The sequence below is a fragment of the Schistocerca cancellata genome, chromosome 9 (assembly GCF_023864275.1).
Source record: "Schistocerca cancellata isolate TAMUIC-IGC-003103 chromosome 9, iqSchCanc2.1, whole genome shotgun sequence".
NCBI lineage: Eukaryota > Metazoa > Arthropoda > Insecta > Orthoptera > Acrididae > Schistocerca > Schistocerca cancellata.
Window position 1 is genome coordinate 364,585,076 of NC_064634.1, and position 27,568 is coordinate 364,612,643.

At 39.4% G+C, this 27,568-nt stretch overlaps 1 protein-coding gene across 1 annotated transcript in view; it reads right to left on the reverse strand.

The window, feature by feature from the left end:
* LOC126101157 (clathrin heavy chain) overlaps nucleotides 1-27,568 on the reverse strand; it is a 161,207-nt gene that overhangs the window by 14,626 nt on the left and 119,013 nt on the right. The window contains exons 14-23 of the mRNA XM_049911850.1: nucleotides 25,527-25,684; nucleotides 16,631-16,777; nucleotides 7,482-7,700; nucleotides 7,008-7,273; nucleotides 4,619-4,768; nucleotides 3,957-4,041; nucleotides 3,720-3,865; nucleotides 3,446-3,629; nucleotides 3,176-3,368; nucleotides 2,791-2,948 (exon numbers count right to left, since the gene is read on the reverse strand). Coding sequence (XP_049767807.1) covers nucleotides 2,791-2,948; nucleotides 3,176-3,368; nucleotides 3,446-3,629; nucleotides 3,720-3,865; nucleotides 3,957-4,041; nucleotides 4,619-4,768; nucleotides 7,008-7,273; nucleotides 7,482-7,700; nucleotides 16,631-16,777; nucleotides 25,527-25,684 — 1,706 coding nt within the window. The remainder of the gene's footprint in view (nucleotides 1-2,790; nucleotides 2,949-3,175; nucleotides 3,369-3,445; nucleotides 3,630-3,719; nucleotides 3,866-3,956; nucleotides 4,042-4,618; nucleotides 4,769-7,007; nucleotides 7,274-7,481; nucleotides 7,701-16,630; nucleotides 16,778-25,526; nucleotides 25,685-27,568) is intronic.

Here is a 27,568-nt window from a genome sequence, read left to right on the forward strand (position 1 = left end):
AACTCAAGGAATATATTAACATCCTATGTATTGCTCCCACAGAAATTTTAAGGGCAACATTAGGTTACAGCATGTACAGAGGCATTTAGTCAATCATTCTTCTCATGCTCTACACATGAATGGAATGGGAAGAAACCTTAATAACTTGCACAATGGGAAGTACCCATTCACTGTGGTTTGTAGACTTGAGCCCAGCTAATTCTAGCATTTGTTTTTGCATAAATAAATGAATTAATAAAGTGTTTCTACAATTGAAAGACTGAAATAACAAAAATGATTTATATATTCAACAAATTACATTGTTTTAGGAACCTACCTTTTTTGGGCAATGATTTTTTTCCCGGTCACCTATCTGCTTGGGTTTCTTTGAATGTATGAGACTGGTAAGAGCTGCTTGCTCCATAAAAGGAATGTTTATTGTAGTACTGCAAAACGTACACATAGCACCTGTGTCAACATTTCCTCTCTTGACCCACAGAAACTAATGAGCAGCCCAATAGGCAGTTATACCTTTTACTTTTCCCATGGTGGAATCACAAAAATTGTTCACATTTTATCAAATCCGAAGAACAACAACTCGCATTGTATACCAACAATTTAACTTCACACTAACATTAAGTGGTGCCAACGAGACAAACCCTGATGAAACAGCACAGAATGGAATAGCTTTTAGCATGTATTGGGAGTGTGAAGACGCATGGGCAGTCAAATTATTTACATGTGCCAGCCTTGCTGTATGCTCTGTTAACATTAGGGCCAGCCATATTTTGTCAACTTTCGAAGCCGTGTTGGAAAGAGAAACAAACATGAAGGAAAACTTTTTCCTGCACACAACGTCAATTTTTGTCACTGTGACTTGTCGTTCTTGTCCAGTCTTTGGATATATATGGAGATATGCACATGTTACGACATCACAATCCAGTGACACTTTTCTGCCAACCCACAAATAAGCCCATAACAAGAATGTCATTGTATTGCTAGGATTTGATAGCCACACGTGGATGATATCGCCACTTTCCGTGCATTCTCCACTCCCTATTTGATTGCGTCAGCACAGTAGGTCATCTGAATAAAGTGAAGAATGCACTTTCTGATTTTTTTTACAGAGCGAAAGAACATTAGAAAAATTAGTAACTGCTTAATTACAAACCTTGAGACCTGTTTCTTGTAACAAAACCACATAGGCGACAACTTTGTGAGTTGACTATGGCATGCTATATTTAACTGAAATCTTGTAATGGGAAACTAACAGTTGGGAAACTAAGTTTTCGTTCAGAGTAGATGAAAATGTGATGCATTTCATTCATACTGGTTCACCTAACTTCAATATCAATAACGTTTCCTGCATGTCAGAAATTATGTAACATCAGAAAATGCATTTTCGTAAACTGTGTATCATCTTAATTTATTGCTGCACATAAAACTAAAATCTAAACACAGTTTAACTCTTCCAGATCACATGGATGCCAATTCCATGACTGTACATTGAGTTTGCCTATTTGAGTGAATGAAATGTGTGTCAACAAGGTTAACATGTTAATTGATCAAAGCTTTCGACACTCATTCAAAAGTACGGAAAAAATTTCTTTGGATGCTGTCGAAATCTATGAAATATTGTATAACAGTTTCCACTTATTAGCCTGCCACTCCATAGAGTGCATCTAGTACCTTTTTTACAATATTTTCTTTTCCATCTCACGAGTTCACAATAATGACTGTCTCTCCCTAATCCATATGCTGCTGGTTTCTTTGGTAGTTGCAGTTACCTGTGGACTTGCTATAATATGTGATTTTTACAAATTTACAACTCGTGTATACATATGTGTTGTTGGAATTGCACATTTTTAGGTGTACTGAACTTTCTACTTTATAAATGTTTTGGTATCACTAGTGTTAAACCTTACTACACAGACAGAACTTCAATTTAACAGTAATTATTGCAAAACTAGTTGAAAGTAAGTGTTAGTATTGAAATACATATGCAAACATACAATCTTTAAGTTTCATTTCCTTTACAGCACATTTACATCTACAGAATCACACAACACCCAAGATCAAAGCAAAATTTAGCATTTGTAGAAGAGTAGAGGGTTACAAAAATTGAAACACAGAGACAGTCAAACTTCACATTCACTGGAATCATTCGCCAAGTCATTTCATGATTTACCTGCTGAGAATCTTTCAGAACAACACAATCTGTAAAAATAACTTAATGTATGCACTAACTCATCTTGAAGAAGTCTGACTACTATTTTCAAATGACATTTAATATGAATCATCAAATGGTTCCTTTCTATCATTTGCAGACTAGTCTCCTAATTGCACATTTTAAAACAAAATCAACTCAAACACTAAAAACAGAACTTTAACATCAGCTAACACCCACGAAACAAGACACTATAAGAAAGGTTTCAGAACTGAAGAGTTGTGCTGATATCGCTATTACCATCTAGCAATAACAGCACAAACTATGAAGTGTGCAGACCTCACTTAAGTTTGTGGGAGCTGTAAATGTTTAACACCACAGGAAATTGTAGTACCTGGCTGGATGTAACGATGTCCACATGCACATTCCCTTCTCCTGCAAGCACTGTAACAGTGCATCAGCTGCATACTAAGTGTGTTTAAGAAAAAATATTGACTTATTTATTATGTAACAGTAATAGTAGAAGAGTGTGTTTTAAATTCCACAACTTCATTTTAATTTCCCACATTTTTCCAGTTTTCAAGGATTGCTAGCCACCCTTTATCATAAGTAACAGTGGAGTACCACAATTTGTGATATTTTACCTTTTGAATGTCAGCATGGTTTGGTCCAGAAATAAACTCCTCCAAGTCAGCCAGTCTATTTGTGCGTGCATATGCATAAATTAGTTCAGATTCTATGTATGATTCTCTTGCCTTCTTACGAGCCATCTGTAGGTATCTTACAAGATCTTCCCAGCTTCCTGCAGCAAAGTTTCATTTTGTTTACTGATCTGTATGAAGAAGCTGAACACATCAGTTATGCCAACATTTTTATACAGTTTTCTGTACTGAATCAAAAATCTAATGAGCAAGAAACTTTGGAAATTCTTTCAATTAACCACTGACTTACTGAGTATCATAAAACACACACACACACACACACACACACACACACACACACACACACACACACTCTTCATAGTCTTACCTGTTTTGTGAGCAGTTTCCACAACATCCATGTATGCCGATGGATCATCAGCTTTTATGAACGAGTCTATTGCTTCTTTAACCATTCCCTGCTGCAATTGAGCTTTTGCAAGCTGACTCCAAACAGCTGGTTCATTGCATCTTTCAGCAAATTCGTATGCCCGATCAAGATTTTGTACATTGTCAATCAATACCTGCAAATAAATTTAAACGAATGTATACAACTTTCACATTACTGACATTATACTGGATGCTCAGATGTGCACTCTACCTGGATTGCTGAAGTGTTCACATCAAATTTTTTGAAAATTGCAAATGCTTCTTCATACAACTGATTATTAATTGCAATATTTGCAATATCTGGTGCATCATAGTTATCTAAGCGGTTAATGTATTCCATTACACGGCTGCGATCAGCTTTTATGGCTGTCAGGATCAATAAATTTTGAAGGTTTCTGTAAAGAAGATAGTTTCACAGCACTAACAGTATATTCTCTGATCAGAATGGTGATTTTGAATGTCACACAGGCAACACTAATACAAACCTATGATCACTAAACACAGAATTGTCTAGGACAATTTTTTCTAGTAGCTCTATAAGTTCGTTCGGGAGATCAGCCGTCATGAAGGCCTTTACAGTTACTGATATATCCTCTGGATCCTGGGTCTCTGACAACGCAGTCTGCACCACCTAAAGGAAAATAAGTCCGACAAAAATAAGTCAGTCTTACTTAAAGAAATCTTAATAAATGGTTAATTGAAGTAATTGGTTTAATATTTACTTGGTCTATGAGAGGCCTTTTGTATGGGTTGTTTTCATTCAGCACTTCAGCCCAGAGTTCAGGATCCCTTCTTCGAACCAGATACCTGAAAATAAATTCATTGCGTTATGGAACTATGCTGTTTCATAGCCACACACACACACACACACACACACACACACACACACACACACACACACACACACACACACACACACACACACACACACCCCAATTCTTCCAAAAATTTTATGGGCTGCCCAACACCAATTTATGAGTTTCATAGGCACTTTAAATGAAAAAATTATGAAGGAACAGAGCTGAACCACATTGACAATAACAAGTAACATTAAGTTCCAAACCACATCGTGCAGAGTTTAAGAGTGTGTGTTTAATAATATTCAAGAGAACAGATGCCTTTATTCCAAGTGTTCGGCTTCACAAAGCAGTTCATGCTCAGGATGATGCCAAAGAAATTTACAAAAAGGTAATAAATAAGCAGCCAATCTGAACAAAGCAAAATAAAGTTTCATACACAATACACTAAAAACTGCAACAATGCACTACATAACAAAAATCTTGACATTCCCAAGCATCATGAACAAAACCAACACTTACACAACATTAAAGCAAGAAAATTCTATGAGGTTTTCAAACTAATTACCTCTTTATTTGGTTCTTACCTGGCTTCTGACTTGAACAGAGAGTTCTCGTTACAAACATTAATTAGCTCTCTGTCACACTGGCCCCGTTCGTATGCAACACAAGCTAGATGAGGATCTCTCTTCTCACAGTATTTTCCTACAACACGGCTATCATAGAACTGATTCTCCCTAGGAAAGAAAAAATTATAAAGTATGTACTAAATCCATTAAGTTAGCGCTTTTGCATGCATAGACAGTATTTTTGGCAGTTTTAGTGAAGAAAGTTTCATTCACTTGCATACTGGGCATTTACAAACATCTACCAAAAAATGTAGCAATCACTCAGGTGCAACAGCTCAATTGTTTAGTATGAAGGACAGCCAAACTTCTAACAACCTTTAAAACTAGAAAGGTACATAATTTTTCATTTATTTGCATGTATACTGCTGACACAGTACACACAAATCTCTGCACCACAACATTTCAGCTTGCCTCTAGAAATGCCAAACGAAAATACTGCCATACCCTAGTGAAAGAATGTAGAGTGGCAATTCATTTTCAGTAGCAGCAGAAATGTTGCAGCTGTGTAGGACTAATCCAGATTACTACTTTGTTACAAATTTAAAAATATATGCCAGTAGTGCAGTATCTGTCAACCCAACAATTTTATTGTGTGCTGCATTGTTCTTAGACATTCAATAGTGAATGAAATATTCTGATGGGCTGAACTTCAGTATTAGCCCAAACGGAAGAAAAGTTGGCATCAGTACCTAAGAGCTATGGTATCTTCCATTTCAGATACTACACACTCCAGCTGCAGAATATTTATGAACTACACAGGATTTGTCAGAATGTTATATAACATAAAATGCATTACCTTTAATTTGCCAGGAGAGAGCAAGTAAGACAGTGTGCTCTTTTTTTAAAAAAAGAAAATCATTCATAGCCATTGAAAGTTAGTAGTACAGCTTAAATAGCTGCATATGAAACTGGTAGCAATGTTATTTTCAATAAACATGTTTTCACCGGGCAGTTCTTTCCTAACGTGTCCAGTTCCAATATGCAGGATAGATTGGCATCCAATAGACCACCTAAAATTTAATTCCATATGCCCTCTACCATGCCCTATGAAGTTTTATTTCATTACACTACCACATACATAATTTCTCAAGAAAATTACAGAAGACTGAGGAATTGAAATTAAAGGTTAGTACAATTGACAAAACTGCTTTGACATTTTGTAAAGAGTGTATAACATTAATCTCTCTCAATTTGCAACATGTTTTAAGTAACTTAAATTTCAGAAGATGGGTTTGGCTCTGGATCAGCAAAAGTTCACTACTCTCAAATTTATTGAAGTTCGTTAGTGTAAGCAAACTGCGTAGTGTTTACTTAAAACTTAGTATTCTTATCCTAGGTCAGCACAACTAGGAAGTGTCAGAGTATAGAGAAAGCAGTTCTAAGATGACCGAACAAAGAACCAGACAGTTTTCTATTACAATATCATCTTGTGGGGTTAACAGAACTGTCAAAGTTGGTTGCCTGCTTGAACCTCACAGCATGTTCTTTTCTAATGTTTCACTAGTGTGAAGTACTATTTCTAGGTACTTCTGACACTACAGGAACTTCCACATGTTCTTTCTTGTTGTTTACTGCCATACACAATATTCTAAGGCACAGGTGGGCAAACAGCAGCCCACACCTGGCATAAAGAAGAACTTTCGGGTACACACAGAATCAGTCTTCTCAAAAGATATGTTTTGAGATATATTTTGTCGGCTTGGCATGCCACAGCAATGCAGTACCTATAAACTTTAAAGTCACACACCATATAGCTTTGACTTCATGCACTATGAGTGTCACTGTCACATCTTGAGGCAGCTCACCAACTCAACTGTGTATCACACATGTGGGTCCCCATGCCTGTTCTAAGGTTTTTCACCAAGATGTCAGGTGATGCACATTTATTACTTCTTACTCTTAATCTGCACCTGCATATTATGTTTTTAGTAACAAAAGGAATTTTATTTTAATACACAAATTTTCAGACTCTTGGCAACAATTGCACTCAACAAGCTTTCTATCATTTTAATTCATCACATGTTATTAAGTGTAAATACATGATGAAAACATGTTGTGACATAGTGTGCACAATGCAGAACACAATTCAAAATGACACCACCTCAAACATTCTCAAAATAAATCAACTTGTTTTTCTAATCTGACGTATCTGCAAAATAATCTGACCAAATTTCACATAATTAAACTGAAATGTGAATCAATCTACATGGAATTGAAAATACTAAGCAAATGCTTCCAAAATGAAAAAGCTAATATGGCAAGATGGTGCTTTGACTGGGCCTGTAAAAATGCAAACCATTAAGCTCTGACAAGCTGTATTAGTAGTCTGACATCAAATGTATCTTACTTTAAGAATCTTTCAGGATTATTATTGCTATCTATGTAGATCTTCGCCAGGGCATTGTGTGTAGCTGGTTCTACACAGCCCTCATGAACACGAGATTCAAGCCATGGCAGAAGCAATTTCAGTCTGTTCCGTTTTTCAACTTCTTCTACCAATTCATCTGTGGAAAACTGCCCACGGACAACCAATATCAAGTTCTTTATAATATCTTCCGAACAGTCCACATCTAAAAGCCCTCCAACAACAACTGGCAACCTTGATGGATTCACCTGGAAGTTTAAACATTGCCATAAAAAGCAAAATTTAATTTTGTCATTAGTGTATTATAAGTTAAATACTGCCACTTTCCGTCTTTAAATATAGGTTATGAGAGAGACTTTACAACTGACCACATAAAATAATTAAGTAATTATAATAAGTATACTGAAACTTTTGTACACTTTACACCACTATTAGAAAACAGATGTCTTAATTTACCTTTTGCACATATATTTCGATGTACTTCTGTAAGTTGTTGCGATAAAGATATAGCACCAAATCGTGGACGAAATCAAATCTATCGCAAACAATGATCAATGGCAACTGGTCAGTAAGCTTTGCTTCTTTTAAGAAGTTCTTAACACGTTCTGCATTATAACAATTAGACTCTCTGCAGATACGTTCCACTTCTTTTATTTGACCAGTCTTGCACGCAGCCTGTAAAACCAAACAACAAATATAGTAATTACGTAATCTTTACATTTCTTGATAATTTTAGCCTTGACATCTTAATATTAACCTAACTATATATTTTACAGAGCACCATAAATCAAGGTATTTCAGCCCATAAAACTACACTGAGCTTTTCCTTCTTGCTTGATACTTTACAAGACTTTCTATAATTTTACTTTTATTAGATCAGTATTAAAAACTTTAATTTTAATTTAATTATTTTAAACTTGGCTGTGTCTTAATTATGGGCATAGAAGAGTTTGTTGCCCCTCTATGGAATTTGTATTACTTTTCAATTTCCTCCTGGCTGATTTCTTTATTAATCCTATATTTACTAACTACTACTGCATTAACAGCTGATAATATTCTCTTACGAACATAGTTCTGCACATACTGTAATTCAGTACTTTGTGAATGACCAAATAAGCTTGCATGTTATATTAATGGCATAGCTGTTTTACAAAGTAGACAAAGATGTAAATCTGTGATGTTAAAGTACTTGTAGACGGTAACCTTTTCAGGATCTGCTTTTATATCTTTGTCCTTTATGCCAGCAGTTATTTTAATTTTGTTCCTTTGAAGTTCCTCAGCTGTATATTATATGAAAATGCTTTCACATATTTGGCCTCATTCTGTGTGTAAGAAGGCTTGCTTCAGTTCTCTGTGGTATATCCTAATTTTAGATAATTAATTATACTTAAGAATTCTTTACGGATATTACACACTGGCATTTATCAGAATCTAAATCATGTCATGTCATAAAATCTAATGATTTATCTACTTCTCTGAAAGTCACCTTACAATGTGGAAGGTTATTTGTGTACCATCCTCACTCCCATCCCTCATTCCCTGTTCATGTCACAAAACATTTCATGGAAAGAATGAATGTTGGTATGCTTTCATGTGAACTTTAATCTCTAATTTTATGTACATGGTCTTTTCTGAAGATCTATGTGGAGGAAAGAATATTATCTAGGAAAACACACACACACACACACACACACACACACACACACACACACACACACACACACACAATTTTAACAGCAAACCACACCATTACACAGAATGCCTCTCTCAGCATCTGCACGACACTTTTGCATTTACTATATGAATTTTTATATAAAGGCATTGCTCTTGTTTGGATCCTCATTTTCTGTATCAGTCTTACCTAGCACAGATCCTGGACAGACAAGCAATATTTAAGTACTGGGTGAATGAGAATTTTTGTAAGCTACCTCATTCTGGAAACATCCTCCAGGCTGTGGCTAAGCCATGTCTCTGCAATAGCTAGTCAATAAATGGATCAAAGCCATCTGTACACACACTGTGATCATAATGGTATCAAAACATAGGATGAACACACAAGGCTGTAGTAGTAGTACTACTGCTAACCGTTTTCCAAAACTTTCACAGAGGAAGATTGTACTGTGGTTCCTCCTCGAAACTGTCATTGTCCCATAACGTCAACAAATTTGGCATATTTTTTATACACTTTCCTTCTATCGCAATTTTGACTGTAGTACTCATTGGTTTCGTTGCTAATATATTCAAATAGATCATTCCCAATATATAATTCTACAATATCCTCTACTAGTGATAGTTCTGCAAGGTCCGCAGGAGAGCTGCTCTAGTTTGACTATGCTTCCTGAGCATTCTTCCAATGAATCTCAGTGTGGCATATGCCTTTCCTGTTACTGGTTTTATTGGTCATTGCACTTTAAATTGCTCTGTACACATACTCATTAATATTTAAAGGACACGACTATTTCCAGTGGCTTCTGCAGTCTTCTTATTATAGAACAATGGACCTTTCAGCTTGTTTATGTGCACTACTTTATATCTATGTTGAGATGTCAACTGCAAATTCTGGCACTAACAGTTCTAGATACAATCCTTGAAAATATAACGGAACTTCCACTGTAATTAAGTAGTTAATTTTTATGTACTGCAGAAACTAATTGCCCTTTAAATGTTCCTTGTTGTACATTCAAAACATCTTAAGATTTCTCACGATTAAGAACATCATGGTGGGTTAATTTTCTTTATGTGGGGTACCACTGTTTCTGAAGAGCAGGGATGGAAAACTTCAATTTGTCTCAACACTGTTGTGTTTGTTAGAAACTCTTCAGACGAATCACACAGCTTGTCTTATTCAAATGCTCATATTTTGTTCTTTAAGGAGCAGCGTGGAGCTGTATCCAAGGCCTTCCTTAAGTCACGAAGCACAGCATATACCTGGATGCTGCCATCTACTGCTTTCTGTGTCCCATGATTAAACAGTTGGGTTTCACATGATCAATTTTATGCTACCCATGTTGACGCCAAAAAATGAAATTTTCGGTGTCCATAAATGTCTGAAGTGAGTGCGTATAGTTTTGGGCATCTGTTCTGACAGTTCTCGAGTATAGTTACGACACATGCCTTTTCAAATCACGACAAACAAACAAACAAAAAATTTGCTACAGTACACTTCTATTAGACATGGGTCAGATTCTTTCACATGCCTTATGTACAATCTTGGTATCCCATCTGGTCTACTGTCCACACAAAGTTGACACTGTGCAACAGCTCACTAGAGTGACTAAAGACGTTTCCCATTTATGGTCACTCAAATCAGCCACCGCACTGAGTGTCAAAAGTTTGCATGGACAGTAATGGCCTTACCTCTTAAGAGATTATAGTTTCTATTTGATTCTGTGGTTCCTTATATTGATGTTTGCCACTGATGAGCATACGACAGTTTCGAGGAGGAACCACAGTACAATCTTCCTCTGGGAAACAGTTTTGGAAAATGGTTAGTAGTACTACAGCCTTCTCTGTGTTCATCCTATGTTTTGATACCATTATGATCACAGTGTGTGTACAGATTGCTTTGATCCATTTATTGATTTTGCTTTAGAACAAAACTCCTCAGGGTTTTCTGTGGAGTCAGTAGATAGAATTTACTTTCAAATTACTTGAAAGCTTCAATGCATGGCTGGCTATATTTGTTTACATTTCTTTTTGGTTTTTTTCATGTATGTAAATATTTTGTTACATTTACATTGGCAGGGAAGCTCCAATTATGTACTAGCTTTCTAAAATGGCTGACTAACAATGGCAGGTGTATTCCATTCCTTCCAACTCTGCTTGGCACATATCTGTCCAAGGCATATTGTACAATACTCTTAAGCTTTGTCCATTGATTCTCAACATTGGCAGTACTGGAGACGAAATTTTCATGTTTAACTCTCGAGTAATCTGTATTATATGCACATCAAAGAGTTTGGCATCACCCACGTACCCAGAACTCCTGAGGATAAACATTGACTGCGGATATTGTCTCACAGACAGTCCCTTTGTTCTAAGATGTCACTAAACTCACCTAAAGATGTAAACAAGCATGCATGAGCAGCATGTATTAACGGGGGGTGGGGGTCCAACAGCCGATCAGTTCCAGTCATTTCATTAGGAAGGAGGTACACTGCTTGTGTTGTCTGTAGTTCAACCAGGCTTGGATGGTCAATACCACGATTCGATCGCGGCTGCATTGTTACTTTGTGCCAGGAAGGGCTCTCAACAAGGGAAGTGTCCAGGCATCTCAGAGTGAACAAAAATGATGTTTGGACATGGAGGAGATACAGAGAGACAGGAACTGTCGATGACGTACTTTGCTCAGGCCGCCCAAGGAGGCCAACTGCAGTGGATGACCACTACCTACGGATTGTGACTGATGAACCCTGACAGCAACATCACCATGCTGATTAATGCTTTTCGTGCAGCCATAGGACATCGTGTTACGACTCAAACTGTGCACAATAGGCTGCACGATATGCAACTACACTCCCGACGTCCATCTTTGCAACCACGACACCATGCAGCGTTGTACAGGGGGGACCCAACATGTCGAATGGATCACTGAGGACTGCCATCATGTTCTCTTCACCGATGAGTGTCAAGTATATCTTGAACCAGACAATAATCTGAGACATGTTTGGAGGCAACCCGGTCAGGTGTTATGTGGAGCCCCCACCGATAGCGCAACCATATCAGCAGCATATTGGTGAGGCATTTGTGTTTATGGACGACAATTTGCGCTCTCATTGTGCATATCTTGGTTGGTTGATTTAAAAGAGGGGGTGAGGGACCAAACTAGGTCATCGGCCCCTTGTTTCTAATGAAACAATGCTGCAAGTGTGAGAGTAAGAGACGAGACATAACACAAAACTGAAAGAAAAGACGAGAACGAAGGAAAGGCAAACAAACACTAAAAGGAACAAAAGGACAAGAAAACAGACACTAGAAACACAGGAAGAAAAAAGGAAGATTACAGTGGCTGGCCGACCACAAAAATAAAAAGGAAAAGCCAGCCAGCTTGCAACACATTAAAACTTCCACCCTAAAAGCACTAGGGTAGAGCACACAGAGGGACAAAGGACATGCACTAAAATTCATATTGAATGATAAAACTGACCCTCGTGGATGAGACTTAAAACCAAATCAGACAATGAGGCGTTGTCTGCTAAAATCAATGATGACTAGTGCAGCAACCGAAGATGAAGTTGCAGGGCAGCCAAACAAGGATAGAGCAGAATATGTGCCACTGTAAACCGGGCACCGCACTGACACCAAGGTGGGTCTTCACGGAGTAGGAGGTAGCCGTGGGTCAGCCAGGCATGGCCAATGCGAAGCTGGCAGAGAACCACAGAGTTCCTGCATGAGGCCCTCGACTTCCACGCATTCGTGGTCCGTTAATGGCTCGCAGTTTGTTGTATGCACAGATTTTGCCATTCAGTCTCCCAAAGCGGAAAAACCTCGAGGCGTAATAACTAACGCAGGTCAGTTTCGGGGATGCTGATCTACCCAAGTGGTTTCCGTGTAGCCTGTTTCGCCAGCAAGTTCATTTCCTGGGATTCAGACATGACCAGGGGTCTATATGACCACCACTGAATGGCTGGATCGCTCCAGGGCACAGATGGACTCCTGCATGGACACTACCAAAGGATGACAAGGGTAGCACTGGTCGATTTTCAGGCTGCTCAAGTAGTCAGTGCATAGAAGAAATGACACCCCATGCATGAACTGATGATGCACGATACTGAAGTGCACAAGAAATGGCCACCACCTCTGCAGTGAATACACTACAACCACCGGGTAATGAATGCTGCTCAATATGGCCACTGTTTAATGTAGACAAAGCCAATGTGACCATCAGCCATCGAGTCAGAGCCCCGGCACACATTAAAAATCTAGACGAAGTGACAGCAGAGAGCCGCAGGGTTAACAAGTCCTTTGGGGCCATGTGAAAGGTCCAGACGAAGTTGCGGCTGAGGCGTACACCGTGGAAGTGTATGAACAGACCACAAGAAGAGGTGGTAAAGGGAAGGACTAGTTCGGAGAGAAGGGACCGCATGCGAACCGCAATTGTTAGCCCAGATCTGGGCTGCCAATGGGGGAGATGGACTGCCACAGGCAGGAAAATGAGACTAATTTGGATGCTCAGGAGAAGTACGAATGTGTGCAGCGTAACGGGCAAGCAGTTGTGCACATCTGATCTGCAATGGAGGGACCCTAGTCTCCAACAGTACACTGGTCACCAGACTCTTCCTAAAAGCTCCTGTCGCTAGTCTAACCCCGCAGTGTTGCACAGGGCTGAGTAAATTCAATGCTAAGGGTGCTGCCGAACCATAAACCACACTTCCATAGTCAATTCAAGATTGGACAAGGGCTCTGTAGAGTCACAGCAGCATAGAGCAATCTGCACCCGAACTGGTGTTGCTAGGCCAATGAAGGGCATTGAGATGATGCCAGTACTTCTGCTTAAGCTGACGGAGATGAAGCTAAGTCAATCTACTGTAGGAAACCAGTCCTAATAATCGATATGTCTCCACTACAGTCAGTGGAGCGTAATGAAGGTAAAGTTCTGAGTCCAGATGAACTGTACAACACTGACAGAAGTGCATAACACACGACTTTGCGGCTGAAAACTGGAAACTGTGGGCTATAGCCCATTATTGCGCCTTGTGGATGACTTCCTGTAGGCGCCGCTCAGCAACACCCGTACTGGAGCAGCAGTACAAAATGCAGTAAAAGCGGGAACACATATGGCCGAACTTCCAGCACTTAAAGTATCTAAGCAGGTTAGGGATATACATCACAGCGTTACACCATCAGCTTGACCTTCTCGGGCAATGTATCACCCTTTAAGACCAAGATGAATGCACCAGTGCTACCTGATTATCCGTCTGACCCCAATGGACACACTGGACGAAATTTACACCTTGCCACTCTAAATTGGCATCGTGAGACTGAAAAAGAAGATCGCTGCAAAATATAATACCCTGGACCATATTTAAGCTCTCAGGGGGCGTGATGGTTACAGAAACATCTCCCAGCTTGTCTGAAGCAAATAACGTCTGTGACAAGGTAAATGATGCTGTTTTGATCAAGACTGACCTAGATCTCATTTTGCACAAGCTCTCCACCTCCCCAAATTTGTCCTCTAAATGTTCGACTAAAAACTGAGGCTTCATCAGCGCTCTAACAAGATACTGAGCCAAGTAAGAGCCGCTGCCATTCTTAGGCTGATGTTCCTCCCATGGTGTGGCCAGGGAGGGGAATGATTTAGGCTTTTACTTCTGTGTGTTGAATTGAGCTCTTGAATGCTTAGAGACTGCTGACGGTTCACCACCAGCAAGAGATGGACTGCTTCATCCCACATCATTCACCCTGATGCCACCCACTCTGACCAGGGCCCCTTCCCACAGGTGCCACCCAGCCACAGCTAAGGCCATCTGGCAGGATGGGCATTACGGGGAGCCCCAATGCCCCACAGGGATGGGCGTCTACTCCTTGGCATATGTGGGAAGTTAATAGCACAGTCATCAGCAGAGCTGATCCCTGTGTGGTCAGGAGGCTACAACCAACAGGTACATGGTGCTATTCCAGTTCTCTGTACAGGTTCTGGAACACACTGAACTGAGGTGATGCAAAACTTTTGATGTGTTTCTTGCCTCTCCTACTAAGCAGAAATATCTTCCTTTTATAATCTTGTTTGAAGTGATGTTTAGTGCTCTAATTTGGTCATAAGCCATAGCACATGTACACTGATGTTTCTTTGAAGTATGTCCTAATTGTGTATTTGATGTATTATTACTAAGTTATGTTAAATGAAACTAAGATACCCAAATGTGTTAATAGCCATCAACATTTTTCTTAATCATGCATTGGTTATGTAGTTTTTATTCCAAAAATAGTGTTTAGTCACAGCCTCTGCAGTGTTGGGCTGTTAATACACAGTATGAAATTGGCTGAGGCTGCTTCCTGTTACAGAGAAACTAAATACTCTATTTGTAGTATGTCTATTGTTTTATACCACAGATGTAGATGTGCAGTAGAAACATGAAATCAATCTTTTTCACAGCACTGAGCACACCACACTAACACTGCATTTTTACATCTGCCACTGTACCATTACAATATCAACCCAAGAGAACCAATTTGGAGCAAAGTTAAGGGATCTGCACCGTGAAATGAGACTGTTAAGCTGCCACATGTACTGGAACCAACACACGCAGCTCTTTTCATGTCATTGCCACACATTGGTGGGATATAGAATGACACTTCGTAAGAGGATAAAATGCGGTGCTAGAGTACATTCATGGATTCTGTTGTTGATCAACTGATTATCAATGCAGCAGATGACTGTTCCAGTACTGAAATTTATTTCTCGGATTCAGATATGGAAGTAGCTGAGAGGTTATCAGACTGACTGCAATTAATACCTTCAGTGGCTTCAATATTCAACAATACGGTGAAATCCCTGTAGTATGCTTTTCCGTCAGATATGGCTCGCTCAGAATAGTTACCGTATAACTCAAGATCTTTTCATCATTCTTGTCTATAATCAGGATACTATATTAGGTGAGAACATGATCATTTTATGCTTTCCATCTGGTCGTTGTAGTGCTGGAGTTATTTGAAGCGATATTGTTTCTTTGGCCATCTCTTTATGTACAAACTGCAACTGCTCACATCACTGCAGGCTAATTGGACCACTGGTTGGCCCGTGTTGTCCAAGCTTAAAGTGCCAGTAAAGCTGTTGTCCCGCACATTATTGCTCAGTCTATGTGTGTGAAATGGCATGAAACATATCCTTATGATCATCCTTGACTGTAACAATCACAACTTTGCTTCCACTCCACATGAAACGAAATCCAGTGAGATTCAAGCGAACATGCAAGAATACAAGGTGTACAGTTTACATGAGGTTTATTCTTATGATGAACAGAATATATGTGGGCATTGTTATTGTCTGTAAGCAAGACGATCTGGGACTTTTCCATAGACACTATTTCAGTTAACTAATGTATCATCATCTATCTCTGATTATGAGGAATGCTACTCTAATGAGGGATAATATTCCGTGGCCAAATTTTGATTACATCTTATCAGGCCTGTGGAGGGATTTCTCTTACCAAAAAAACTGGCACTGCTACAGCAGTCGCTGCTTCCTGTGTAAAACACACCTGATCTAAAGGGGAGTCCGAGAATTCCTACAGGTGCTCAATATCCATTTATCATGTGTGCACTGCAGCATTTTAAGTTTGCAAAATCAAATGCTTTTATGTTGATGTCCAATACATGCAGACTCAGGCAATCCCATGCCATGCTGTTAATACAATTATCGATGAGCTACTAATTCGAAATTAGTAAGAAATAGCCATGTCAGCAAAGGAAGCAATAAAAGTTAAAGATCATGATCTAAAGAAATTTAAACAGAATAAGCAATGAATGTCAGAAAAAACAGCAGGTTTGTTATTAAAGCAAAGGTAGACTTCATCTCTGGTTAATTGCATCACAGACTGTTAGTCAAATATGCCATTTAATCATTAGTCAGTGAACAGTAAGTAAGAGAACTGTAAAACAATTACCTGAATATATTTGAAGTGCACTTCTTGGTCCTGGCTGAAGTTTACTATTGAGCCCAGGAAGTAAAAAAGACCTTCATAGCTCTTGAATGACTCAAACAAATCTATAAGAGCTTTTGTTGTTAGTTGTTCGTGGTATTTTGTGGCAATCTGAAAAAGCAATGAGCATGTAATGTGTATTCAATGATCGTTAACTTTTCTTCTATGAGATAAAGGTTATATTTTAAACTTTGTACATAGTGTAACACTTGCTATGAGCTACATATCATAACCAAAGCAGCAAATTCTTTAGATAAACTTAATTTGAAATAAAACACAAATGAGGTTTGGAATTCTAAGTTCAATTATCTTTTTCTAACTGTTTACATCAAAGGCAAAGACATTACAATAAATTTGAAGTTAAGCAAGTCTTTGCCATAGACTATTATGCCAAATGTTACACATAATATTTTTATAATTTATGTAAATATGGATGAGATGACAATTTTTCAATAATTATTAAATAATGGATCACTATCTATTAACCATTTAGTTATGGCCCACCCATCCAAGAGCTACTTTGGCCACATTTCATAACTGACCACTAACTATTGTTCTTTAAAGTGCAGATAGCTACTTTTATTTCAGATGTGAATACAGATGGGCTGAAAAACATGTCAACGACCAAATATGAATGTGTAAGTGAATGTGTGCTTTTCCAACCATTTTATAAAGCTATTGGCGGCTTAAGAATCAAAGATGTAAGACCATAGCAACAACTAGAGCACTGTATCCACATGGCAAATCCATGCGAGTATCATTCTTTGATGTCAGTCATTTTAGGGATAGCAGTTATACTGGTTTCTTCCATGCACATTCAACTAGATTGTTTGAACAAATCAAATTTTTGGTTCTCTCTTATTTCCTGTAGGAATCTAATTAGGATTGAAAAATTTTGACTCGGTTTCCAGATACATAGAACCAAAATATTGAAGTTATTCTCCTACTGATTCTAATTCTTTGCAACTCTGTTCAAAAATTTTGTTGGGGATCACACCACTATTTTGTCATTATGACTAGCCAATGCAAAAGGATGAAAACTGAAAATGAACTGCGTTTTCTATGTTAATTTTTCCATTTTTAAGCACTACAAGCAAATGTAGGCATATTATGTAGACAAAGTTACCAGATCAGCTACTTTATTTCAATACTGTGAACTGCTGTTAAGTTTTTAATGTGTCACTGTTACCATAATTTACTTTCTCTTACTTCATAGAAATTACAGACAATTTTGAAGCATTATACTTCATTGCTACTTCATAAAAATATTTCCGGACTGCAGTTGGTGCCAATATGCGAAACAACCGACATCCGGCAATGAGAGTGAGAAACTACTGTACAGATCAGGTGGGGGACAAGTCTTTCACACTGCACATTTACGTGCCTCTTATGGCGCCGCCAATGTTAACAACGTGACATTGGCAACCCCTACTGAAATGGACGCATGGCAATCAGCACTGGATGTTGGCACAGTGCCAGACACTGTATGGTCTGATGCCTTCTTCGTGCCAATGGAGGACGTACTGTGGGCCAAAGACAAGCTGGTGGCGACTCACTTATGCTGTGTGGAACATTCACTTGGGCTTCCATGGCTCCCGTTTAGCTCGTGCAAGGCACCATGATGCATGACACCGAAGAAGTATCTTACACTGGTTGCAGTCCATGTACACCACTTCAATGCCACTTCCCAATGGGAGTGACATTTTTCAACAAGACAATGTGCCACACCACACGATCAGGAGAGTGATGGGAGTGGTTCAAGGAACAGTGGGAAGTTTTGATTGATGTGCTGGTCTCCCATCTCACCAGATCTGAACCTGACCAACACATCTGGTATGTGATTAAGCGTATCAGAACTCATCGCCCCTCCCTGGAATTTATTGGATTTTGTGCATGTGCATGCAGATTTGGTGCCAAAACTTCAGAAACTTACCAAGGCCTCACTGTTTCTGCCACAATGCACTGCTGCTGTCATCCAAGCCAGGTGAACTACTGGCTATTAGGTAGGTAGTCATGTTCTAGCTGATCAGTGTACTTTCACTGTCTCGTGTTTGTACCACTACAAAATGAGTGAACCAACAACTCTTGCCAACAACTAAAAATGAAAAAGCTTCAGATTTAAAGAACCCCGCAATAGGAGTTTTTTGATCCAACATCCAGTTACGGAGGAGCGAGAGAGCAAAGCAGCTTATGGGCATTTAATTGCAAAGTTATCACCAACCTTACACTCATTAGAGCAAACCAATGTGACAAACCTAATTGTTTCACACCCTCACTCTGATCAACCACAAAATCAGTACCTCACACGAACTAAAACAGAGGAAAAGTAAAGGTAACTGTACGTGAGATTAAAATGCAAGTAAAACAAGAAAAGAACAAAGAAATGCACAGTAAATGTCCCCGACTATTTATAAAAATGTGTGTGTGCGCCTGTCATCCTGTTAACACATTAAGTCATCTCCCTAAAAGCTTGTGAAAGATGTTTGACAATTCATGAAACTTTAAAACTCTGAACACATTCATTTGAACATTACTTAAAATAGATGACAGAATCAGAAAATCCACCACAGCCCACTGGTTGGAAAATTAAAGTGAGCTGTACACCATAAGCACCACACACTGGAAGGTCCTCACACCAGAGTCAGAAGCCATGAACCATATGACTGTGGCCTACGCAAAAACTCAGTAAGAAGGACCTCATCTTTATGTGGCTGGAAGAAGGTACACCACAGCCGAGTTGTCAGCTTTACTACACAGAGCTTACTGTGTCACTTCCCGCCACTCTTCTTCCCATCAACATACGACTTTGTACCTCAACAGCGAGGTAATGGCATGCAGGGGGATGGCACACTGAAATAACCGAGGATCAGAATACACCACCTAGGCTGCTAGATCTACCCTTTAGTTCCCCACAAAACCCATGTGCCTAACAGCAAGACACCTCCTTCCCCGGTTGTAGTCTGAGGGGAGCATCCTTTATTTTCAGGATTACTTTATCTGCTGGGTACCAATGGAGAGTGGACAGCACTCCCAGAATCTGAACAGAGAAGAAATTTAGCACTGGAAGGATGTCTCATCAGGTCCAGTGCCCACAAGATTGCACACAATACTACACTGAAGACAGTAAATTTTTGAGGCAGTCTGACCTTGAGGACATGATCTGGGAAACTGTAGAACAGCCAGGAGTCCCCCTGCTTTGACCTATCTGTAAAGACAGCTATAAAGTTGAGGTACTCATAAAATGTCTACATCTACATACATACTCTGCAATCCACCATACGGTGCGTGGCGGAGGTTACCTCGTACCACAACTATCGTCATCTCTCCCTGCTCCACTCCCAAACAGAACGAGGGAAAAATGACTGCCTATATGCCTCTGTACGAGCCCTAATCTCTTATCTTTGTGGTCTTTCCGCAAAATATATTAGCGGCAGTAAAATTGTACTGCAGTCGGCCTCAAATCTACATCTACATTCATACTCCGCAAGCCACCTGACTGTGTGGCTGGTTCTCTAAATTTCCTCAGCGGTCTGTTTTACAGATGAATCACATCTTCACAAAATTCTACCAATGAACCGAAGACTGTCCACCTTCCCCACAACTGCCATTACATGCTTGTCCCATTTCATATTGTTCTGCAATGTTACGCCCAAATATTTAATCGACGTGACTGTGTCAAGCGCTGCACTACTGAAGGAGTATTCAAACATTATGGGATTCTTTTTCCTATTCATCTATTCATCTGCAATAATTTACTTTTATCTATATTTAGAGTTAGCTGCCATTCTTTACACCAATCACAAATCCTGTCCAAGTCATCTTGTATCCTCCTACAGTCACTCAATGACAACACCTTCTCAAACACCACAGCATCATCTGCAAACAGCCGCACATTGCTATCCACCTTATCCAAAAGATCATTTATGTAGATAGAAAACAAAAGCAGACCTACCACACTTCCCTGGGGCACTCCAGATGATACCATCACCTCCGATTAACACTCACCATCGAGGACAACATACTGGGTTCTATTATTTAAGAAGTCTTCGAGCCACTCTCATATTTGGGAACCAATCCCATATGCTCGTACCTTAGGAGTCTGCAGCGGGGCCTTGAGTCAAACACTTTCTGGAAGTCAAGGAATATGGCATCCGTCTGATACCTTTCATCCATGGTTCACAAGATATCATGTGAAAAAAGGATGAGCTGCGTTTCGCAGGAGCGATGCTTTCTAAAGCCATGCTGATGCATGGACAGCAACTTCTCTGTCTCAAGGAAATTCATTATATTCGAACTGAGAATATGTTCGAGAATCCTGCAACAAACCGATGTTAAGGATATTGGTCTATAATTTTGAGAAGCCGTCCTATCCTTCTTATATACAGGCATCACCTGCACTTTTTTCCAGTCCCTCGGGACTTTACGCTGTGCAAGAGATTCGCGATAAATGCAAGCTGAGTAAGGAGCGAATGCAGTAGAGTACTCTCTGTAAAACCGAATTGGAATCCCATCAGGACCTGGTGATTTATTTATTTTCCATCCATTCAGCTGCTTCACAACCCCAGGGATGTCTATCACTATGTCCTCCATACGGGAATCTGTAAGAGAAACGGCAGTATGTTTGTACGATCCTTCTGCATGGAAGATTTCTCAAATGCTAAATTTCAAATTTCAGCTTTCGTTTTGCCGTCTTCCATTGCCAGGCCAGACTGATCAGTGAGTGACTGGATGGAAGCCTTCGACCCGCTTACTGATTTTACGTAAGGTCAGAATTTCCTTGGGTTTTCAGCAAGATCTTTTGCTAAGGTATGACTGTGGTAGTGGTTGAATGCTTCGCACATCGCTCTTTTTACAGCAACACAAATCTCTACTAACTTTTGCCTGTCCTCATTCTCGTTATCTTTCTTGTACCGCGAGTGCAACTGCCTTTGCTTCCTGAGCATTCTCTGAATTGCACTGTTAAACCAGTCTTTTCCATCCATAACCAACTTTTTCGGCACATACTTGTCCAATGCTTGATTTACAATGTGTTTAAAATTTTCCCATAATTCTTCCACGTCCATCGTACCAGAAGTAAATGAGGTCGATTCATTTACTAAGTGGGATGCTAACAACTGCTTATCTGCTCTTTCTAGTAAGAATACTCTTGTAGCCTTCTTGACAAACTTTTTAACTTTTGTAACCATAGTCATAATGACAACATCATGATCACTAATCCCTGTCTCAACACTGACACCGTCGATGAGGTCTGGTCTGTTCGTGGCTACCAGATCTAAAATATTTCCATTATGCGTTGGCTGTAGATTTAGCTGCTCAAGACAGTTTTCGGATAATGTGTTCAAGAGTAATTCACACGATGGCTTGTCTGTACCACTTGTAATGAATCTATGGACATCCCAGTCTATACTGGGTAGGTTGAAGTCACCTCCGACTAATATAGCATGATCCGGGTACTTCTGCAATACAGAGTGTAGACTCCCTTTGAATGATTCTAGGACTGTCATGGTGGAACCTGGTGGCCGGTAATAACAGCCGACAATTAACTATTTCCCCTAGCCCTGTTGAACGTGTCCAGATAATTTCACAATCACACTACTTCGACCACAGTAGACAATATTTTTGTCAACTGCAATGACGACACCAGCACCTACGGTGTCTAATCTGTCTTTCCGATACACGTTCCAAACCTCACGAAATATTTCTTAACTTCCTATCTCAGGTTTCAGTCAGGTCTCAGTCCCGAGAATAATTTGTGCGCCACATGCTTCCTGGAGGGCAGTAAATTCAGGAACTTTATTCCAAACACTCTGAAAATTTACTGCTAATATCTTGATAGCTGAAGTGTCTTTTACACTGAGTACATCCTGATTTCCCTGCCTGCACGTCGACTGGTGAGTGTTCATCAGGACACCTGTCACTACTGCCTAGCCTAAAACCCCCGATGTGCACGTCACAAGTACTCTGCTACGCAAGTAGCCACTTCCTTTGTGTAGTGCACCCCTGAACTATCTAGGGGCATCCTACAATTCCCCACCCAATAGCGCAAGTCTAGAAATCTGCAGCCAAGACCGTCACAGAGTCAACGAAGCCTCTGGATCAGATCCTCCACTCGGCTCCAAATCAAAGCACCCCGATCCACTCTGGGAACGATGCTGTAAATAGAGAGCTCTGCTTGCACCCCACGTGCAAGGCCAGCAGTCTGCATCAAATCCGCCAGCCGCCTGTACGAACTGAGGATCGCCTCAGAACCCAAGCGACAGGCATCATTGGTGCCAACATGAGCAACTACTTGCAGACGACTGCACCCCGTATGCTCGATAGCTGCAGGCAAGGCCACCTCCACATCTTGGATGACGCCCCCAAGATGAGTTGAGGACTTTGGGATTTGCTAGAGTCAGTGCCCCCACAGGACATCGTTCGTGGAGACGATCTTAGAGGATTTACGAACTTTTAATCATGACTAATACACAGCGATTTCTTTGCCACATGTCACCAATAAAAAAAAAAAAAAATCCAGAAATAATTGTCAGAATTGTCGGTCTTAATCATGGCAATGCCAGCCGTCTCACAGCATTTCAAACTACTGATTATGCAAAGGAGAAAAATCTTTCAGTCAATCTCACTTTGCACATATTCACCTGATTTATTACTTAATGACTGGTTTCTTATAGAGAAAAAATGTGTGCGTAGGATTTTTCATCATATCAAGAAGCTGCCAAATGTTTTCAAAATAATGTTCGAGATATCAACAGCAGAACAGAAAAAATTTCTATAATTAGTTTCAATCCATGCAACAATGTGTCAAACTCAAAAATAAAAATGTTTTGTTTTTTAACTTTTAAGCCTAACCTCAGTTGCAAGGAGGGAAATTAGTAAAGCCCATAGCTGCAACACTACCAAACGTGGATAGTTTTAAGTATTACACAACACCAACAGAAGAAACTGAAGGTGCATCTGCCTTAACCACATAATGCAATTCATTTAAGTTTCTATGGTAATGTGATAATGTCAACACAGTTTTATGCTACCATAGCCTCCTGTCAATGTAGTGGCAACTTTCAGCACTGTGGTTCAAACACTGCGTCACTGATGCCAGCTGTCTGTATCACTTTAATTACCGGACAGAAAAAAATGTTATGTCAGACATCACTAGAATTATACAATACTGAAGATCACTAGAATTCTTTATACTAGGTCATTCTATAGGCCTACATAATTTGTAGGGTGAGTCAGTTCACAAGCCATTGGAAGGTAGAAACCATACAAAACAATTTTGGACGTGCCCAGGAAAGTATATTGCACATTTGGCTACTTTAATTTCTTTATCTTTAGTGCACCTCACACAAATTTTTGGCTTTTTCACAAAATAAACTCATATGGGCTTATAGTTATCTATTCATTAACAAGTGAACTATTTCTTGAATTTCTATTCTTCCAGAAGACAAAACAGCATTTTTTTCTGATTTAAGTTTTGTAACAATGCTCATTTATGTGATACAGGATAAAGCCAAGGAATCTCTAGACCGCACAAACTTTAATACTGTATGGACTAGTGCTGCCTGCCGCGGAAATGTGTATATTGAAAACAAACGTTTATATTGATTCATGGAAGTGAATTACAAATTGAAAATTTGTTAACATTTTGCGACTTTCTACGAGAGCGAATCAAATGTGAACAAGACATTTTTAATTTCTTTATTTGCTGTTACAACATAATTAAGTCACCTTTGTCATCCTAAAATCATTAGCCTCTTAGTACCTCCCTGGATGATCCAACAAGATTGAACTCAGAAAAATAGGTCTGCACTGTAAAGAGGCTGGGCGAGAGGTATCTCCTTTCTTCCAGTTTCTGTTAAGGGAGCTGCAAAACGGGGGCACAGATTGTCATGATGGAGACGAACTTATTTGTTGTCTGGGTTATTCGCTGTGGCAAGTAACCTCATTCTAAAGGTCCCAGTAACATGCTGCACTGATGGACCAGCTGCACCATGGGGATGGGGGTGCGGAAGTGTGAAATATGCGAATTAAAGTTGGCAAGTTGCTTTCATTAAGATTGTCTCACCCTTCCTTTACCACCCTTTGCAGGTTAGTTTTACTGTGTCAAGTAACCAAGCTTCACCACAGGTAATGACGAGACATTAAAATACATCCCTTGTGACTGCCAACATAACTTCATAACACATCATTCTGAGTGTGTGGCTAAATTTTTTTTTTTTTTTTTTTTTTTTTGGGGGGGGGGGGGGGGGGAGACTTAGAAGCAATAAGCTATGATATGACAGATTAAAGAAACTGTGAAAGAAACTTACTGGACTTTTCAGACAACATTGTCGTTCATATTCCTGAAGGAAAAGTGCAGGGGAAGAAAGGGGGCAGTCTAGACAAAAGTATCAGGAGAACATTGAGTAGACAATAGTATGTGGCATTTACATGGAACAATCTAATGGCCAATGACAGAGGAAGGAGAGTGGTTGTATCAACAAGGCAGTAGCCTTTACAATACGAGAAGAGATTATGGTTGAGCTGACTGCTATGAGTTCACAAATGGAAATGCTCTCACCCATAATGCTTCTCCATAGATGACAATCTTAGCATATTTTTAATATGTTTATGGCCTCTTTTTAGCTCCATATACTTTTACATTTTGCAAACCTGATGATACATTGCAAAGTGTTAAAATTATGTGCCTGTGAAGGCCAATTGCCCACTCTCACCACTCCTAATATTCCCACCCATACTGTGTAGAAGTTCGTGGTATCCCCTCCCCCTTACCTTTTAGTCTCACACATAGCATGTCTTACATTTGATGCTTGCTTGTGAATCCAAAATCTCATTTCTAATACTGTTTTGTTTAGCTACTAACCTGGACACATATCTGCAAATTCTGCCTAATGTTTGCAGTCAGCATAGCTTTTAAGCATTCAAGTGAATCCTCCACAGAGAGGGTACCAAAATATCCAACAAGCCACTCTGGGTTCAGCAAGTGTGTGTGGACAACAGCTCGTTTTATGTCATACAGATCTGAAAAAAGAATATTAATTACAGGTATGACTTTCATATGAGCACATACTGACAAAGTTAAAGAAAAACGTAGAAAAGTGAGTGTGCAAAATACATCTTCGAAAGGACATATGAAATATACCATAGTCAAGATGTTTTAAGTCCCCAGACAGCTCACAGCACTGTTGCCAGTTTTCAACTTTCTTCACAGCAATGAAGTGTAGCCCTTGAGATATTTACAAAATTGTGTAATATTACTGGTCAAGGTAGGCATCCGGAGCTGCCATGCCCAGCCCACTTCAACCGTCAAGGATCTACTTACACCAACTTAACTATAAACCAAAGTCATTTTAAAATGAATATTTCACACCTGAATGTGCAAATTACTGTTTGCAACAAATCCACAAAACATCTGTAAAGCTTCATTAGAATGATCATGGAATTTTTAGAAGTGAAAATTGTTAAACCTAGGATTGTATGACATCCCTTTACAGCAAATTGTACCTTACAAAATATCAAAACTTTACTAACAGCAAGAAGTCACTTTGTAGCTATTAATGTTTAATTAGCTCAGATTTAAATGTATTTTGACAATATGCTAGTAGTATCAGCCCTCACACTTTCTTGTCCATTTAGTGGAGACACTGATGCAAAAGTGAGTAAATTAAGGAACAATTTAGTTACACATTAAATGAAAACATCTAGTGCCACTAAAATAAGCAGTGTACAGTTTAATAAATCCAGAAAGGGAGTGCGAATATAAGACACTTAAGGCAACAAAGAGGAAGCGAGGAAATGGACCCACCCTGACATTTCATTTTTGTGACAGCATAATCAGGAATTATTTTTCTGCCTGAGATTATGTTTCTTGGAGAAGATACTGTCAGAAGCACAGGCTATGGTTATGTCCACAATGTTCACTGTTTCAGAAAGTGAATATTTTCATGTTAATCATACTGCCAGACAACTTGTCAAGAACAGCAGTTTTGTCTATGGGCTACTGCATAGTGTTATGATAAAAATTCAGAGAAAATGTACATCTACATTCTACAAACCACCTTGAAGTGGATGTCAGTGGCTACAACACACTGTACCGAACATTAGGGTTACTTCCTGTTTTATTCACATATGGAACATGGGAAGGCTTACTGTTTAAAATGCCACTGTCTACACTGATTAATCACCATCTTTAGGGTGTGCATTATGGAGGTAGTTGTATATTCCTCAAATCATCACTTAAAATCCCTTCTTTTAACATTACGTATGCTTTCTCAGTATAGTTTGTGTTTTTTCTTAATTTGTGTCCAAGTGTGTGCCAGTTTAGTTTCTTCAGCATCTGACACCCACTAATCAAACCACCCTGGTACTGGGGTGCTTGCTCTGTATCTGATCAATAATCCTTGTTAGTCTGATATGGAACTTTCCCCACACACTAGCAATATTCTAGGATGGGACACACAAGTGCTTTGTGGACAATCCTTTGTAGGCTGACTGTATTTATTTATTTATTTATTTAGTGTTCAACTAAATCTAGGCCTGCAACCTGCTTTACCTACAACTGAACCTACATGATTACTTTCCCATTCCTACAAAATTTTACACCCAGCTATGGTTTACCAGAGTCGAAAACTGCATCATCTGCTGAAAGTCTGACTTCAAGGTTATTGGTACACGACATGAACTACTGTCTATCACACTTCCTTAGGACACACCTGAAGTCCTTTTGAACATCAGTCAATGACACGACATCTAAGGTAACTTGCTGCATCTTCCTCACAAAAAATTCTAAGCCTAGTCACAAATTTCACTCTATACCCCATCCAACTGAACTTTTGATAACCATATGTCATTTGAAGAAAGTAAGGTGAGCATCATAAGAGCTGTGTTCTCTGGATCTTTACTGGT